The 19,537-nt window shown below is 43.9% G+C and overlaps 1 protein-coding gene across 1 annotated transcript in view; it reads left to right on the top strand.

Moving 5' to 3' along the window:
- Nucleotides 1–19,537, top strand: part of LOC115471372 (Fanconi anemia group A protein-like) — a 138,234-nt gene that overhangs the window by 117,707 nt on the left and 990 nt on the right. The window contains exons 38-42 of the mRNA XM_030205070.1: nucleotides 286–348; nucleotides 2,991–3,096; nucleotides 3,614–3,689; nucleotides 6,590–6,728; nucleotides 13,133–13,225. Of these exons, the coding sequence (XP_030060930.1) occupies nucleotides 286–348; nucleotides 2,991–3,096; nucleotides 3,614–3,689; nucleotides 6,590–6,728; nucleotides 13,133–13,225 (477 nt within the window). The remainder of the gene's footprint in view (nucleotides 1–285; nucleotides 349–2,990; nucleotides 3,097–3,613; nucleotides 3,690–6,589; nucleotides 6,729–13,132; nucleotides 13,226–19,537) is intronic.

Genomic DNA, 19,537 nt, shown 5'->3' with positions numbered 1-19,537 from the left:
GCTGCTAGGATTCCATACGGCACAGAAGGTCTTTCTTTCTTTCCTGCTTTGTTATTCAAATACTGAGGCTAAGGTCACATGGCCAGGGCTCCTATTGGCTCTCTAGAGTCAGAGTTTTTTCTCAGTCTCCACCTGCTGGTAGGCGAGCACAACCCATCAGTCCAATCCTGGTCCGGTCCGGAGGGACTAAAGGAAAGCAAATTAGCAGGTAAGATCTAATTTCTCCTTCTCCTCCTTTATTTATTTGGTGATAAATTACTAATGGTCTTTTGTTTTATTTGGTAGATCTTGATTTGTCTGCTGTTTTTCTGCATTATGGATCTCATTTCTGCAAAGGTTGTGCCAAAGGTAAGCCCAGTACTCTAGTGATAGGCTGCACCCAGTACATCTGTACCGTAACCAGTATTCACTGAAAATACACATGAGAGAGTGTGAGATTAAATCAAAGTAGTGCAGCCTACATGGCCTTTTCTTCCTACAGCTGGGTTATTATAATATATGTCATCTCTGGTGATCTTTAGAATGAATCCAGCAGCAAGCTCTGGAAAAGGTCATTGTACCTGCTTGCTCTACTGACTGCCAGTTATTCTGAGCAATTGGCTTTATCTGTTTATAGCTCACATTTATATCTGCCCAAGTGACTAGTCCTGGGAGGTTACAGCAACAGAGCACTGTGACACGTCTGAATAAAGCATGTATGGCTTAGCTGTGTACCTGCATGTCAGACAGGCCACTCCCTCACTCCCTTTGCTTTAACACGTCATCATTGGTGGCTGTATCTTGTCAAACTCTTCAGAGCACTGTGAGAGGTCTAGTGTGAGAAAGAAGAGAGGATTTCAATATCTTTGTTGAAGTATTTCTTTTAGCTGAGTGTATTTAATGATGGCACAATATGTCTCCTTAATGCTAAAGATACATTCAGTCCACACCAGCGAGTAAAGCTCATTGGATGGATAGTGGTTGTGCACGTAGGACTGAAGTACACAATTTGTAGTGTATTTTATAGAATTCATGGGTTAGAGACTAAAGGCATTTAAATAAAAGAAACCTATATGAGAGCCCATCGTATAATTGTTTAGGGCTTGCTGCAGAAAGCACCCAGCTGAAAACACTATACTATACTAGAGGCTTGTATTACACCAAATCTCTTAAAATTTAAAAAAAGAAAAAAAGAAATGCAAGGTGGGTAGCAAAAGACCCAAGCACAAGTATAACATGTATAACTACACAAATTAATCTCTTAAATTCACAAAACATACTTTGCAAAAAGGTAAATATCCTGTGGAAGAAAGTTTCAAATTCTAATGGCAGAGAAAACTAAAGATTGACCATATAGCGATCTATGTTTTACACCTTTCAAAGATGGTAGCTGCAAAAAAGATGATTCACACTTTGACCCTTAAAAGAAGAAGAAAATCATCCAGAGTATTGCCATATAGTGTTTTATTAACTAAACAACAAAGTTTAAAAACAATTCATGCTTCTGTTCTATTGTATTATATTCTGACTCTTGTATACCAACCATTCTTCCAAAAAAAGGATTCACAGCGGCTCATACAACAAGAAAGAATAACAAAATCAAAAACAATACAGCTTATTCTTCTAGAAGACGGAATAACCAACAAATCCACCACTCCTGTATTTAATCCAAAAAGTGATTTAAAAACTAAACATACATCTTAAATCCAATGTGTTGACATATTGGTAGCCAATGTAATTCTTTGAGAATAGGTGTCACATTGTTAAACCTTCCTGCTCCAAATATTATCTAGCAACTGTATTCTGCAGAAGCTGCAACTGATTTTTCAATTTCCAGGTGATCTATGGGGAGCCAATGAAGACCAGCAAATAACAGGGTCAAATGATCAAATCTACTTTTCCTACAAATCAGCCTAGCAGCTGTTCTGAATCAACCTTGGCTGCTTCTGCGAAATAGCCAGATATAGTGAATTACAGTAGTCCAGAGATGACAAAATAACAGCCTGAACCAGTACTTAGAAATGTTAAGGAAAAAATAAAGATTGAATTAAATGTAATTTCTTCAATTTTAAACTACAGCATTAATCTGAGGTTCCATCATTAAAGATGACACTGACGAGGAATGAGGGAAGGGAAATTGGACTTGATATACTGCCTTTCTGAGGTTGTTGCAACTACATTCAAAGTGGTTTACATATCTTCAGGTACTTATTTTGTACCAGGGGCAATGGAGGGTTAAGTGACTTGCCCAGAGTCACAAGGAGCTGCAGTGGGAATCAAACCCAGTTCCCCAGAATCAAAGTCCACTGCACTAACCACTAGGCTACTCCTCCACTCATTCCACCAATAAGAGCCAACCTCATCAGTGATGTCACAATGGCTTGATTGCCTGATACTTGGCTCACTTCTGATATTGTGATGTTATAAGGCAAAGGGGGAAAGGGAAATGGGACTTGATATACTGCCTTTCTGAGGTTTTTCCAACTACATTCAAAGCAGTTTACATAGTATGTACAGATACTTATTTTGTACCAGGGGCAATGGAGTGTTAAGGGACTTGCCCACAGTCACAAGGAGCTGCAGTGGGAATCAAACTCAGTTCCCCAGGATCAAAGTCCATTGCACTAACCACTAGGCTACTCCTCCACTAGTAACATTCCCTGTAGAATCTGAAATAGTACTAGGCTACTCTTCCACTCCTTGGGATTCCGGAATCTTGCTATTCTTTGGGGTTCTACATGGAATGTTGCTACTCTGTGAGATTGTGACTGGAATCTTGTTAATGGCACTTGATATACCGCCTTTCTGAGGTTTTTTTTGCAACTACATTCAAAGCGGTTTACATATATTCAGGTACTTATTTTGTACCAGGGGCAATGGAGGGTTAAGTGACTTGCCCAGAGTCACAAGGAGCTGCAGTGGGAATTGAACTCAGTTCCCCAGGGTCAAAGTCCACTGTACTAACCACTAGGCTTCTTTTCTCATTTTCTTTTTGTCTTTTGGGCTCAAAGGAGGGAGAAGATTTACAGAAGTTGCTGGGAATGTGTCTGACTTTCCTTCAGTGCCTACAAGAGAGAGGAGTCTGTTGGTTTCATCTCTTCTTCCCTGCGGGAGAAGGTGAGCAGAGAGAATGGAGAGTCTGAATGATAAACAGACCTACCTTAAATTGCAGGATCATATTTGCCTAATATTCACCTTTTTGTATTATCTTCCTTTATTCCAAAGAACAGACTTTAAAATCTTTATGACTTACAAGATTTTATACAAAAAGATGCCTGTTATTTTTCATATGCAGATAGTGCCCTAAGCTCCGTCTCAGGTCTTGTGTTCATCTCAGCAGGCTTGCTTCAAATCCTTGCTGGAATTAAGTTGGTTGCCACAGAAAAGAACATTTTCTTATGTGGATCCAATTTTGTGGACTGCTGTACCACTAGACCTGGTAACCTGCCTCTGGTTCACAAACTGTGCAGAGCCTGGATGGATATTTTAGAACATTTTCAGTTAGTTTGGATAAAGATGGATACAGTCATGTTATATGCTTGATTCTTGATATTTGTAATCCACTTTGCACCCCTAGGGATGGTGATATATAAATTTGATATATAGAGAGATGTTGCACTTCTTGTCATTACAGAACAGGAGCCTTACCAAGTCCTGCACAGAGCAGCCTCTGAACAGCACATTAGGCTGTTGCCTATCGCATTCTACAGGTAAACTACTGATGGTGGTGGTGGGGAGAGAAGACGTGTACTTACGTTCTCTGATAGTGGGGTGATTCTAATGTAAGAACGAGGTGCTGCAGGAGAGCTTCTAGCTATAATTCTCTATTACCATTCCTGGCTCATTCTACCAGTATCTGTAAGGCCCCAGTGATTCTGTAGCTGTGGGAGACCAAGGAATGAAATGTCAACAATGGTGGCACCAGTTACCCTGTATCTGTCTTCTTGCTGCTCACCTGGTATGAAGTAGCTTCTTATGATACATACTGTACAATAAATACAGTTTGCTAGACCACCCCTGGCACACAAGAGGTCCATCAAAACACCACACACATTATTCTAATACCCCTTCTTCATTGATCAAACACTTGCTTAACAACCAACCGGTCAGTATTTAGCACGTGGAAGTCGGCATGTTTTTACCTCTTCTTCATCGATCAATCACTTGCTTATCAACCAACCGGTCAGTATTTAGCACGTGGAAGTCGGCATGTTTTTACCTCTTCTTCATCGATCAATCACTTACTTAACAACCAACCGGTCAGTATTTAGCACGTGGAAGTCTGCATGTTTTTACCTCTTCTTCATCGATCAATCACTTGCTTAACAACCAACCGGTCAGTATTTAGCACGTGGAAGTCGGCATGTTTTTACCTCTTCTTCATCGATCAATCACTTACTTAACAACCAACCGGTCAGTATTTAGCACGTGGAAGTCTGCATGTTTTTACCTCTTCTTCATCGATCAATCACTTGCTTAACAACCAACCGGTCAGTATTTAGCACGTGGAAGTCGGCATGTTTTTACCTCTTCTTCATCGATCAATCACTTGCTTAACAACCAACCGGTCAGTATTTAGCACGTGGAAGTCAGTGTGTTTTTACCTCTTCTTCATTGTATGCGGGCCCTGGCTGAATATCGGTTGGGACCCACTTAAGTAGTTTCAGGTGCCTCTGCCCCTCTAATCCCCCACCCACACACCAAAGGAAAATTAAGTGTGGGCCAACCCCTCCCAAAGGAACATGAAGTGCAGGTCCCACCCCCACTCCTGTAACCTCTCTGCCCCGGGTCTAATTCCTTGGTGGCTTTGAGGGCCATATAAGGAGGACCAATGCCCAAGTTGCAAATCTGGCCACAACACCTAGCAGAAATCTTGCGGGGACTGGGAGAGGAATCAAGGGGGATAGGTACCAGGTGTACAACTCAGAAAGCCCAGTGCCGCTACCAGAGGTTAAGCAGGCACTGGCCAATATTCAGACTGGTGCCTGGTTAGCTCAGATTTTTTGCATCCTAACTTTAGCCGTTTGGAGGGGAGTGTGAAGAGAACCTGAGTGAGTAGAAGGAAGGTGTGGAATGAATAAGAGGAGGGATGTAAATAGATTGTCCATCCCTCTCCTGTTCATGGATCCCCTCTTTCTTTTCCTCTACCCCTCCCCGAGATCCCTTCTCTGAGATCCATACTGTACTGAGAATCCCCCATCCTCCCCTATTGTCCCTGCCCCTCCTCCTTTCATTAAAATTCCCTTTCCCTCAAAAAGCACCAGGTACGTGTGAGAGACTAATATCATTCTTCAGATACCCTGGCTTAGAAGTGAGGTTCGTTATTATTCTGATGTGTGCAACACAAATCCATATGGAGGCATTGCCCCTGAGAGAGACCAAATACTACTACTACTACTATTTAGCATTTCTATAGCGCTACAAGGCGTACGCAGCGCTGCACAAACATAGAAGAAAGACAGTCCCTGCTCAAAGAGCTTACAATCTAATAGACAAAAAATAAAGTAATCAAATCAATGTGTACAGGAAGGAGGAGAGGAGGGTAGGTGGAGGTGAGTGGTTACAAGTGGTTACGAGTCAAAAGCAATGTTAAAGAGGTGGGCTTTCAGTCTAGATTTAAAGGTGGCCAAGGATGGGGCAAGACGTTAATTAACTGGGTTCATAAGACATGCCATACAGATTACTTTATGAAAAGAAAGTTAAAATCACCCATAATTCTACATGAAGATATATGAAAATGTGCCACATAACTGCTGAAAAAATTTGCAAAGGACATGGGGAGCAGCGTATACGTTCCTGCACAGGATGCAAAGAGTTTAGGTGCATCGCTTACCTTAGCAGTTCATTCTAACTGGTGGAAAACAGACCTTTATTGTAAATCAAGACCTTCATGCTGTCTTCCTATGTAAAGCTCAGATTACAGGTTTAATTTTTCAGCAAGGAGGCAATTCTATAACTGGGTGCCTCCATTTAGCTACCCGAGGCCACAGGGTAGGAGCCTAACAGAGCCTGAGCACCTGAATATAAGCCTAACCCAGTATCGGCACACCTAACATTAAGGTGCCCGGTGAGGATGCATATAACTTATGGTATTGTGTAAGTTACCCGTGTTAAGTGGAAGACACATTATATGTCCTGCCCATGCTCCTCCCCTGTGTACACCCCCTTGCAAATATAGACTGTGTAAGTTAAGCAGATATTTGCAGGATAGTGCTTAAGCCAATTATTGACATGTACATGCATGCATAAACGTAATTGCCCATTTTATAGAACTGACCATCACGTGCATGATAGGAATGCATTGGATCAAGCATTGCAGCACATACATGTTGGCTTCTGAATGGACACATGGAGCTCTTCACAGCATGCTCAGTATAGAGGGCCAGTTAAGATGGTTTCAGGGTTCTTTTTAGACTTTTAGCAAAAGTTAAAACCCTATTAGTGGGAGGAAAAATGTCAGGACTATGTATAGCCAGGTACTGACTAAAACCAAGACACAGTATCAGGCCTAATCGTGTACAAAATGTGTGTTCATTACATCTATAAATCAGTTGTGGTAGTACGGCAGAAGGAGCACAAGTTCTGTGATGCCGATTCTTTATCCCTGCAGCCTTGTCCCATGTCTTCAGCAAGATGCCTTGATACAGAAGCAGGACTTTGTATCTACAGCTGTACACATGTATGCCAAGCTGTTCCAGCTTTTCTTAGAAGGGGAACAATCTCCAGTGGCTGGACAGAGCCTTAAGCAGGTGGGTGATATCACTTTGTAAGTCTCCTACAGGCTGACATCTGGCTCACGCCTGCCACGGCATTGGTGGTCCTTGTTGGACAGGTCTTTGTGATGTCCTGGGTGGTGGCTAGAGCCAAAATGAAATCCTGTTGTATGTTTTTGACAGGTGGCTACTGCCTAGGTTCAGCACTACACTGCAAGTGCTGTATATGACCAGTGAGAACGCTATGACCTGGCTTGGTGATTACACAAGCTAAATGAAAAAAAAAAAAAAAGATTGGGATTGCAATCTAGACTTGTTATAGACTTCACTCTGCTTTGGACACGCCAATAGATTGAAGAGAGAGTATTTAAATTTGTAGTAAACAACTATCCACAAAGGGATCTTATTTAAAGTCAGAGCCTTGGTTCCAGTATGTGGCCAATTACTTTCATGTACTGTATTGTTTCTAATAAACACTTGAGCGTTTATTAAAAACAATGGGTTTTCTGAAGACTAAAGTGAGCTATCTCCTTCACCCTCCATACTCCCCAGCCCAGCGCCAGAACTGTGAAAAAAGGTAAGAAGAGAGCTCTGGTCATTGTAGGGGAAGTGGAGGAAAGCAATGCTGCTTACTGGGAATTCTCAGCAGATGGACTGTTATTGGAGGAATCTAAATTTGGCTTTAAGTGAAATTTACAGGTTTTTGTTTTTTTTTTATAATGTTGCAACAATATGGTATGTTGAACAAGATTTTGTATTGGAAAGTCTTCAAGATAGTGAAATGAGAGATGTCAGGGTTGGAGTAGCAGGCCATAGAGCTGTATAGTGCCTTGGGTGAATCTCTTCATAAAGGTGGTTAATAAATCCCAATCAATCAAAACCCTGATTTGAGAGTTGCGGTGTCTGGTTTCGCTTCAACTAGAAGACATTTTTTTTTTAACATGAGTTAAAAAGTGCTAAAGATGTGTGTGTAGAGATGGTTCAAGCCATCTATTTGAGCATCCAGAGGCCCAGTGTTGTCCATGCAAATGGATCAGTCAAGACCATGTTTAAAGTGGGAAGGTGAAACTTGGCCATGGCACCTACTTACTGAAAATGAGCTTGACCCAACAGAGGTGAGGTCATTTTGAAAGGGTTAGAATTGGAAAATGCTAGAAGATGTGTGCATACAGCAGTTTTCACTTCCCTGCTTTTATCAATGAAAGAGCAATCCATGATATAGAGTGATGCTATGGGATGGAAAATTATGTCTTGCCTGATAATTTTCTTTCCTTTAGTCCTACCAGAGCAGTCCAAACTGTTTGATTTGTCATGTTCATCGATCAGCGGATGGAGACAGAGAAAAAAAGTAGTTTTCTGGAATGTTCAGTATTTCAACTAGCCAAGCAAAGGTGTTCATGATTATAGTGTCAATCAAAAGAACATTCAACATGCAGTAGCATAGTACATGTATAGCCACACCAACATGGCAGGCATAACTTCAGCTGACATGCAGCATGGTCACTAAGTCAGGAGGTGTGCGAGATGGAACAGCTGGAACCTCAACCGACATGCAGAAGGAGTGTGAGATGGAGCAGAGTGAACCTCAAGTGACATGCAGCTCTTCCACTGAGTCAAGAGGTGTGTGAGATGAGGCAGATTGAACCTTAGCTGACAATACAGCACTTTCACTGAGTCAGTGCCAAGGCTGCCTACCAGTGGAGGCTTCATCTCTCCATCTCATGCCTCCTTAGGAGGTATGTGAGATGGAGTAGAATGGGGAGAACTTGCAAAATAGAATGAAGAACTGCCCAGAAAAAGATAAAGACATTTTCTAGGATGGGTTTCTGGACTAGTCTGGTAGGAGTAAAGGAAGGAATTATCAGGTAAGACATGTCTCCTTCCTTGTTGTCCATACCAGACCAGTCCAGACTGTTGGGATGTAGCAAAGCAGTGTCCAAGATGGATGGGACTAGAAGGAGTAGACTAGAACAAGTAAGATGAGTAACTCCTTGAAGATAGTTTAAAGGTGCCAGAGATACTTTGAGCCAAAGAAAACAAAATTAATCCCATTCTCAAGAGACTGCTGAAAGGAATCAAGAAGTCACTGACACCAAACTGGACCAAAAGAGATCTGGGAGGTGGAAAGTCTCTTGCCCAAAGTTATAGAAAAAAGTGATAAGGCAGCAGTCTCCTTAGATGAGCAGAGTGATTGTCCTGTATTGCTACCTGAGATAGAAGTGCCTCGAAGTGAACTGAAGCAATTGCCCTGTACAGCCACCGTGGACAGCAGGCACCCTACAGGAGAGTAGAGCAGAAAAACGCCTTTGGGTGGGTACTGAAGCATAGGACCAAGCTGAAAGCTGCCACTATGGTAATCGCTTGAGCACTAACCCCATGTCACAGAGCTGGTTTCTGCAGAGATGGCTAAGGACAGTACCTTAGAAGATTGCAGATCTTGAAAATAAATAATAGGAGAGGATGAGAAAGGAATGTTCAAGCCACTTGGCTGAGAAGGTACTCTAATCTGTAGAGAATTAGCATCACCAAGGCAATGCTGTAGAATCCATAATGTCCAAAGAAGAGAATGAAATGGATAATGCAACAAACCCAAAATTACCACTTGCAGCCAGCCTCTGTGTACTGGACGAAGCCTCTGCTGCAGAAGACAAACCATTTGAGTCACAATGGAGAAGACTTAGGTCAATGCAGTCCCTGAAACACCATCAGGAGAAGGAAGGACAGCATGCTGATCTGTAACTGCAGACACTGAAGTAGTCATGGGCTCAGAGAATACTTGTGGAAGAGACTGGAAAAGCTAAGCAAGCATTCTACATGCTGGGTTGGAGGAAGTGAGGCTCACTGGTGGTCAGAACTGAATTGACAAACAGCTAGCTAGTACAGCCAAGCCCAGCAGTAGGCCATTGTCATAGAGGTGAGCAGCTGCATATTCAGGCATCCCACAGCACCTCCTATAGCTAGCAAGCATAGGTGTGCTAGACTGATGTTGTGTTGTAGATGCAGGAAATAACTAACTGCAACAGAACTATCTGGCCGTGAAATATCCCCATGCACTGCAGCCTGATAGGGAATTGAACACTTACTGATGACGGACGGAACTGAGCTACATATCTGGATGCCGCAGATGTGAAGAACAGCTGGAAGATACTGAAATCTTTTCAGACAGCTGAGTTCTGTTTCACCTACGCCCAAGAGCTGATAGCAAGAAAAAATGGTAACATAAGCTGTGGATCCAGGAACTGCAGCATTGTACCTGCTGATGCTAGTGCTGTATCGGAAATGTAAGGCTGGCTTCCCTTGCAGCTATAGCCCTACCATGGTGCGATGCAGTAACTGGTCCAAAATACTGCCCTCTGCAGTAGCTGTGTCAAGGATCTGGCTGCCAGTTTAGTTGCGCTAGCGAAGATGTCCTATCGCAGCTGACATAGAGGTACCATATACTAACATACCCCAAGAGGCTAGTCTGCAAGTGATTTATGAAATTCTCTGAGGACAAGCAGGCTGAATAATCCTCACAAGTGGGTCGGGGATCCGCGCCAGCCCGGGAACCAGCATTTGAAATAGCAAAAACGTTTGCTGGAGCCTTCTGAGTGCGCCGTGCGTCTCAACTGTGCAAAAAATATTTTATGTTTCAGGACAGATATTTTTTTTAGATTAAAAGCACTACAATGGGCGCTACAGTCACCCCAGCTGTAGCTAATTTATATGTGGGTGGTTTTGAAGAAAATTTCTGTCAACTTCTCATTTCCATTCCCAGGTTTTAGTTTGGGAACGTTTCATCGATGAGGCTTTTTTGATATGGAAAGGGGATGCACAAAGTCTACAGTCATTTTTTGGGTTGGCTGAATAATTGCGACAACAACCTGAAGTTTACTTTTCAGTATGACAGTCATCGTATATCCTTTTTGGATTTGTGGATCTCAAAAGACCAGTTGGGTTCCATTTTACTATATTCGTAAGCCAACTGATAGGAATACATTACTGCCTTTTCAAAGTGGCCACCCACGGAAATTACGGGAACGTATCCCTGTTGCTCAGTTTTTGAGATTGAAACGCATTTGTTCTTCAACTGCTGAATTTAAGCAGAACCCATCGGCCAGTGAGGAAGGACTAACTAAAATAATGCCCCCAAAGGGAGTGGCAAACCATACGGGAACAGATTAAGAAAACAAGGAGGGAAGAACGCCAGCTGCCTGGATACCCCTTAATATGAAAGGCACAAGAGAGAATCTGGCCCAGAGGAGTATGAAATAAAAACCACCTACCTAATTGTATAACAATGAAAAATTAATTTTTCCCAGAAAGATGACTGTCTCACACAAAAGGCATTTAAGCACTGAAATACAGCAGACTTTGGGGGAGAGGGACCTAGCACCACCGAGTGTCACCCAGCTCCATCTATGCTGTGAGACTAAATAAAAAGGAGATAAAGTTGTCCAACAGCAACCCACTGCTCTACTGAACCCAGATATTTACTGGGTCAGGAGCTAAATGAGAGCATCAGAAAAGGAGCTGTAAGGTAGAGAATGACATGGTTATCGTTACCACAGATATACCACGGTAATGGCAACACTAACCAGAATTACCACAGATGCAGGGACAAAACCTTTTACCGCTCCATGGGAATACTAAAAAGCCTTGTTCCCGTGGTTAAAAAAAAAAAAAAAAAACACCTTTCTTCCCTTCCTGCTCCCTGCAAGTCTGTCACTTACATTTTCCTGCAGCCAGCAGCAGTTCAGAAAGGCCAGCTCCGTGGCTTTCCTCCTGACGCATCCTGCCCGCTCTACAGAAAATTGCAGTAGAGAGGGCGGGACACAGCAGGAGGAAGGCCATGGAGCCAGCCTGTGTGAACTGCTGCTGGCTGTAGGAAAATGTAAGTGACGACCTGCGGGAAGAGGAAAGGACGGGATAAAAGTGCTGACTGGACCCATGAGAGGGAAGGGGTGCTGGCGGGACAGGTGCTGACTGGACCCATGGGAGGAGGGGGAGGGGGACTGGAAGGAAAGGGCTGGTTGGCCAGATGTGGGGGAGGAGGAGGGGGCTGGAGGGGAAAGAAAAGAGGTGCTGACTTGGACCCATGGGAGGAGGGAGGGCTAGAGGGAAGGGAAAGATGCCAGACCAAGGGGATGAAGGAAGAGGGAGTCAAACACTGAACCCATAGCGGGAAGCAGAAAGGGAAAGAGGGCAGGCAGGTTAGCCAGATGCTGGAAGAGATGGGGGAAGAGAAAGAGAGAGGAGCTGGGTTGGGTTGGAGAAGAGAGATACATTGGTGTGGAAGAGGAAGACAGGGGAGAAGCTGGACACAGGGAGGTAACAGAAACAGAGGAGACATGATGTGCATGGGGGGGGGGGCATAGGACAGGGACACAAAGGGGAGATACTGTATGTGGTATATGGACACAGAGGGGCAATGCCAGACACAAAAGGGAGATGTTCGACATAGGGGGTTAGGTGATGATGAATGCGGGGTTATGAACACAGGAGATACTGGACAGGGAAGTATAGGGACACAGAGAAGGGAGATGCTGAACGTGCGGAACAATAGGGACACGAAGATGGATGGTGGACATGGAGAAAGAAGAGATGTCAAATGGACAGGAGAACTTAGTAAGTTAAGAGAAAACAGAGGGAAGCAGAAACCAGAGCCTGAGACCAATATGATTTTAAGAATAAAATGACCAGACAACAAAAGGTAGAAAAAATAATTTTATCCTCTATTTTCTGATTAGAGTATGTCAGATTTTAAACGTACATCTTGCCAGAGCTAGTTTTAGACATGACTGGGGCCCAGAGCAGAAATTTGGGAGGGGACACTAAAGCCCACTATCAGGCTGCACTTTCATTAGCTTCCAGGAGGCTTAGGGCTCTCCCTGGTCAGGTGCCAAGGGCAGTTGCCCTAGTCGCATTTCCCTAACACCATCCCTGGCATGTACCATCTTTATATTTTGCACAGTACAGGAGTAAGTGCATCTCTTTGTATATCTCAGGTGTACAACTGTTTCAGACTTCAGCAGATGGGTCAGAGCTTGCAGGGATGGGGACAAGCTTTGTCCTGTGTCAAGCTCTACTACATGATCCATCAACTATCTGCTTGGAGACAAAAAACAGAGCTGCGTGATACCCTTAAGGGCCAGCTCTATTTCTGTCTCCATCTGCTAGTTGACGGACATGACTAATCCAACTATGTGGACTGGTCTGGTATGGAAGACAAAGAAATAGAATTTATTTGCTGAAGGATTCGAAGAAAGTGATTACTGATAGAGAAGTACTGCCTTGACACTAGCTATAGCTATTCGTGCTAACACATCTCCCTAGAGAAGGAAAGTGGGTCTTATTTATCACTGTGTTGGAGGAAGGTGGGTCTTGTTTATCAGTGTGGTGGTGGTGGGGAATAGACTGGTGTGTATGCCTATAAAAAGGGTTTTTGCTCCTTTTTTCAGATGGATTCATTAGATTTACTTGCCAGCAGCCGGCACTACCTGCTCCACATCATCCTTCAGTGTCCCACACTAAGTGCTCTGAATGTAAACCAGGTATTTCCAGGATCTCAACTATTATACTTCCTGCTTAATCTTCTCACTTCAGCCTGATATTTCTTTTTTAAATCAAGGGATTTCTTTTCCTTTGCCTGTGGGAAATGCCTTTGATTGTTAGAGAATTTTAAAGAAAACCAAAGGTCTATGTAATCCTCTTATCCTCTAATTGCCTGTGAACGTGCGGTGATAATCCATAGCCCATTCTTCTTTATCTGTAGCCCTGCAGCACCAGTTCTCTTTCTGCTCAGTCTCTCTTTACCTCAAGCCCTTTTTCTCACTGCTTGCCTTTATATTTTGCTACCACTTTGTTTTCGTAATTTAAAAAACCCCAAAAACATTTCTTCATCGTCCCTCCAGTCCAGATGTATAGGTTTAGGCTGTTCTACCAACAGATGGAGATTGAACATCTGATTTGATGGTGTCACTTCACAAAGGTCCTATGCAGTCCACAGTTAATCAGATGGAGGCTAACCTGGAAGTGATGGGAGCCCTTGAGGAGCCTTCTGACCAGCCAAGCTCCCTTTGCCAGCCCCTAATCAATCTCCCTCCATCCTAGGCTGAACCCATTGAAAATAATAAGAAACAGCATAAGGAATGTCAAGCCAAATGCAAAGCACTGATAAGGAAGGCTTTGAGGGACTGAAAAAAAGATTGCGTTGGAGGCCAAAACACATAGTAAAACTTTTTTTAGGTACATTAAAAGCAGGAAGCCGGCAAAAGAATCGGTTGGACCGCTAGATGACCGAGGAGTAAAAGGGGAGATCAGGGAAGACAAAGCCGTAGCTGAGAGATTAAATGAATTCTTTGCTTCAGTCTTCACCGAGGAAGATTTGGGTGGGATACCGGTGCCGGAAACGGTATTCGAAACTGACAAGTCGGAGAAACTTAATGAATTCTCTGTAAACCTGGAGGATGTAATGGGGCAGTTCTACAAGCTGAAGAGTAACAAATCTCCTGGACCAGATGGTATTCATCCCAGAGTACTGATAGAACTGAAAAATGAGCTTGCGGAGCTATTGTTAGTAATATGTTATAATGGCTTTGTATCGCTCCATGGTGCGACCGCACCTCGAATATTGTGTTCAATTCTGGTCGCCGCATCTCAAAAAAGATATAGTGAAATTAGAAAAGGTGCAGAGAAGGGCGACGAAAATGATGAAGGAGATGGGTTGACTTCCCTATGAGGAAAGGCTAAAGCGGCTAGGGCTCTTCAGCTTGGAGAAAAGGCGGCTGAGGGGAGATATGATAGAGGTCTATAAAATAATGAGTGGAGTTGAACGGGTAGATGTGAAGCGTCTGTTTTCGCTTTCCAAAAATACTAGGACTAGGGGGCATGCAGTGAAGCTACAATGTAGTAAATTTAAAACAAATCGGAGAAAAAGTTTCTTCACTCAATGTGTAATTAAACTCTGGAATTCGTTGCCAGAGAATGTGGTAAAAGCGGTTAGCTTGGTGGAGTTTAAAAAAGGTTTGGACAGCATCCTAAAGGAAAAGTCCATAGACCATTATTAAATGGACTTGGGGAAAATCCACTATTTCTGGGATAAGCAGTATAAAATGTTTTGTACTTTTTTTGGGATCTTGCCAGGTATTTGTGACCTGGATTGGCCACTGTTGGAAACAGGATGCTGGGCTTGATGGAGACCTTTGGTCTTTCCCAGTATGGCAATACTTATGTACTTATGTAGGCTCTCTCCTCTCTTCTTGGGGGTTATTGTCTGCTGCAACATTTTTACTTCACAACTGTTGGGAGGAGAGCCTAAAGTTTCTTTAAACAGAAGGGGGAAAAAAAGGTTAACACCAAGAGTGGGACTGCAGGGGATTGATGGTCTGGTACAGACTTGACCTCAGGAGAGGCTGCTGTATTTCCCTTGCGGTCATTATTATGCAGAGTAGGGCAGAAGATGGAAAGCCATCCAGGTCTGTTGGTGATACTTGTTTCAGGGCCTGATCCAAAGTCCTGATGTGTCTCTGTTCTCAATTATAGCTTAGCTCTTCAGTAGGCAAGTCTACTGAAGAGGTGGTATTCCTCCCAGGTGATTGCAATTTTGCTTCAGTCTAAAAAATGGTCTGTCTTATGTATGGATTTGGAGGAGTTTTTGAGGTGTGGTGCCAAGAATGGAGCCTTCATCACTTTCACACCACACTTTGACATCCTGGCCTTTTTTGCAGAAAGGTCTGGACAGTGACCTCGCTTTGAACTCCTTGCAAGTTCAAGTGACAACTATTGCATGTTATAGAGGACAGATGCAGGGCCATCATTTGTCTTCTTATCCCGATATTGAGTTTCTTGAAGGGTATGAAGCATTTACTCTCTCCTTAGAATCTAAATCTGGTCCGCTGTCATTGTCTTATTAGGGGTGTCTGTTGAGCTACTTTGAAAGACTTAGCTTAAACATCTTATATTAAAGAATGAAAAATTATGTTTCTTTCCTGATAATTTTCTTTCCTTTAGTTGCAGCAGATGAATCCAGAGACTTTTCAGTTGTGCCCATCTACCAGCAGGTGGAGATAGAGAGTTCTGAATTGCACTGTCTTATAGGATGGAATGCTCTTTGATGATTCAGTATTTCTCATAGCAAAGCAGGAGGAAACAGAATTAAAACATTTCTCCTTCCTCACAGGGAAACATGAAAATCCAAGAAATGAAGAGGTAAACTGCTTGCCACAGATGTCTCCTTAAAAATTTTTTTAAAAAGAGAGAAAACTAAAAACCAACAGGGTTGGATGCTAGATTCATCTGCTGCGACTAAAGGAAAGAAGAAACATAATTTTTTGTTCCTTAGCGTCAGCAGCAGATGAATCCAGAGACTTGTGGGATATAGCAAAGCAGTCCTGAAGTAGGGTGGGACTTAAAGTACCGTTGCTAGCACAGATATTCAAAAAAACGCAGGAGAGCCAAAGTATCCAAAATGTAAAGCCTGAAAGGAATACCAAGGTGCCGCACTATCAATTCCCCCCCCCCCCCCCCAAAAAGGCTTACGTCCCCAAGGTTGATGCCGCTTGGCCTAAAAACGACCAGCAACTGGACGGAAAAGCTTACCCGCTCGATATGTGTAGATGCGAAAGCCTCCTTGAGCCATTGAGCTAGCAGGGCTGTGGAAGCTGCAGCACGTGCTGCAGTTTCGAGTAAGGTAGGAACCAGTGATCCAACCAATGGAGCCTATTGAACACTGTACAATAGTGGGGCCGTACACAGCAAACATCCAACGAGTCAAAAATTCAAAAGGCACGAGAGATGAGAGGCAAAAAAAAATACCAACCCTGAACACAAGGGAAAATGAAGGGTACCCACGCCCTAGCAGGGGAATCTTCTGAGGCCTAAGCCCTGAATTCTGAACCCCTGCTTGAACTGATACTAGGAGCAGAGATGAAAACCAGGGTGCCCCGGATAATATTACCAGGCATTGATCACACGCGGACGAAGTAGAACTAGATGGAAAGAACACTGAGCCATGTTCTCAAGCAGATACTGTGTTTTGCAACGCCGGGAGCTTGAATCAAATATGCTAAGGTCACCCCAAACACCAGCTTGTGCAAACAGGGAGATGAAACTACTATTGATCTATGGTGGACCAGTCGCCCGGTGGTGTGAGCCTAGAAAAAGCTAGGCTGAGACTGCCAAAAGCATTGCTTCAGGAGGTGTCCAAAACTAGACAAACTAGGACCTTGCCAAATATGCCAGACTCAGGTCCACAACTAACCATGTAGGAAAGTGTGGACTGCTAGATTTCTGTAATAATCTGAAAATTGCTTCACCCAGCTAAGATCTAGCTTAGCAGCTGCTGAGTGCTATTGCCAAGAGAGAGAACTTCCAAAATGTCCGAAGAAAGCCGTGCAGGAACCATCCGCCATGGCTGAATGAACTTATAGAATCCAAGAGAGACAGAAACTAACCAGAAACCTCCCAGAAATGCTAAAAGATCAGCCCGCAAATTCCTTAATCTGCACTTCCCCAACTGCAAAGTATTAAAATACAAGCTAACACATGCGACCACCTTCTCCTACATGAGCACGCAGCTATGGAATGCACTACCAACTGACTTAAAAACGATTAATGACATAACCAACTTTCGTAAATCTCTGAAAACCTATTTCTTCAATAAGGCCTACAATGGGAATCCATAGCTTAATTATAACACTTCATCACTTCACCCTATCTCGAGATTTATCTTTCTATAACTTTGCCTAGGCCTTTTTTTCCTCATCCATGATCTTGTTAACACCAATTGTATCTATCTCCTGGAATGGCGATGCCATAACAGGTTCTTGTAAGCCACACTGAGCCTGCAAATAGGTGGGAAAATGTGGGATACAAATGCAATAAATAAATAGTGGATTCTCTAGGGCAGGAAAGATCACCAGTCTTTCCTGCCCGCTGCCGGCACTGACCTCCCCGGTCTTCCGAGCCACAGGGTGCCCTCCCGGCACATGCCTGAAGCCATCCTAGTGGTCTGGTGGATTCTTCAGGGCAGGAAAGATCCCAGTTTTTCTTGCCTGCTGCCAGCGCTGACCCCTTGCTGCCGCATCGTCTTTAAAATGGCTGCCGAGACTTCAGCAGTGTTGGAGAGAAAATGATGGCCAACGCAATGGAACCATCGGTAAGACCTAACCAGACCCAACAACAGGATGGAAACAAGCTGCTGCAGAGAGTTTGCAAACATTGGCTGCACTTAGGTAGCAGTAGTGGGTGCAGGAAAGGACCACCCACCATGAAAACATGAGTGGAAAACCCAGGTGACCGTGCTGAACCAACAGCAGGGAAACTCCTTCCAAGCACTGTGGGTGCTGAGGAGTCTTTGGCCGCCTCTAGCGGACTGGTAGCAAAAGAGATGGTGAAGCGGAGGCAAAGTCCACTATGCAGGTCCCGACAGAACCCGATTCCTCTGTGAGGCAGGAAGGAGCAACAACCCCAAAGGCACTCCTGACAGCAATTACAACCACCGGTGGGGATCCTTTTTCTTTTCTTCTTTTTTTAAGAGTTCGCCCGAAACACAGGACACCTGGAGCAAGATACTCCTCCCCCCGTGGGCAATACCCAGTCTAGCTGGACCAGAGGAAATCAGCACAAGCAAGGCACTCCTGCTCTCACGCTGACAAGATGGCCACCAAAGCCCTGTCAACAATATGTAAAAGAGCTGCTTGCGCTCAGGAAAACAGCAAGGCAGACCCAAACTCAAACCTTGTCTGACGAATGGAGCCTACAGATGTGGCATTTGCTCCCCACCATGAAATATGGTCCCAGAATGCATGTACCACTGTAGGGTTCCCTACCGGTTACACAACACCAGAAAATAAGCTAAACAGCAAGAAAAAACTCACTCGGGGGAGCTCTTGGGAGGCCTGCTGCTGACCCACTTGCTCTCAGCCTTGGGTCACAGCCTCCAGTACAAGCACATATCTACCCTCTCATAGTAGATGACGGCAGAGAAAGACCTGCACAGTCCATCCAGTCTACCCAACAAGATAAACTCATATGTGCTACTTTTTGTGTATACCTGACCTTGATTTGTATCTGCCATTTCAGGTCACAGACCATAGAAGTCTACCCAGTACTAGCCCCGCCTCCCACCACCGGCTCTGCCACCCAATCTTAACTAAGCTTCTGAGGATCCATTCCTTCTGAACAGGGATTCCTTTATGTTTATCCCATGCATTTTTTAATTCCGTTACCGTTTTCATCACCACCTCCCGTGGGAGGACATTCCAAGCATCCACCACTCTCCGTGAAAAAATACTTCCTGACATTTTTCCTGAGTCTGCCCCCCTCAATCTCATTTCATGTCCTCTAGTTCTACCGCCTTCCCATCTCCGAAAAAGGTTCGTTTGCAGATTAATACCTTTCAAATATTTGAACGTCTGTATCATATCACCCGTTTCTTCTTTCTTCCAGGGTATACATGTTCAGGTCAGCAAGTGTCTCCTCATACGTCTTGTAACGCAAATCCCATACCATTCTTGTAGCTTTTCTTTGCACTCCTAGCCCTGATACTGGGGGCACTAATATCTCTCCAGCAGCCAATATGATGTTAAGGCTCTTTTTTGTTTGCGAGAAAGAACTATGCGGGAGGGTTGGAGAGGGTATCAGGGTGGGGGGAGGTACCTGGGTTGACCAGGTGTACCCCCTAAAGGCAGCACCACTCGGCCGCACATCCCCATAGCTCAGCTGAACTAAGAGACTCAGAACAGGAGCTGCAAACAGATGAGACCAGGAGCTTGTGAGAGACCATCCATCTGCTTGCTGGAGATAGAGAATACTGAATCACCAAGGAGTATTCCATCCTCTAAGACAGTGCAATTCTGTGCTAT

This window comes from Microcaecilia unicolor, chromosome 5, assembly GCF_901765095.1.
Source record: "Microcaecilia unicolor chromosome 5, aMicUni1.1, whole genome shotgun sequence".
Taxonomy (NCBI): Eukaryota; Metazoa; Chordata; class Amphibia; order Gymnophiona; family Siphonopidae; genus Microcaecilia; species Microcaecilia unicolor.
Note: the sequence above shows the minus strand (reverse complement) of the source record. Positions and strands in the feature narration are given on the sequence as shown.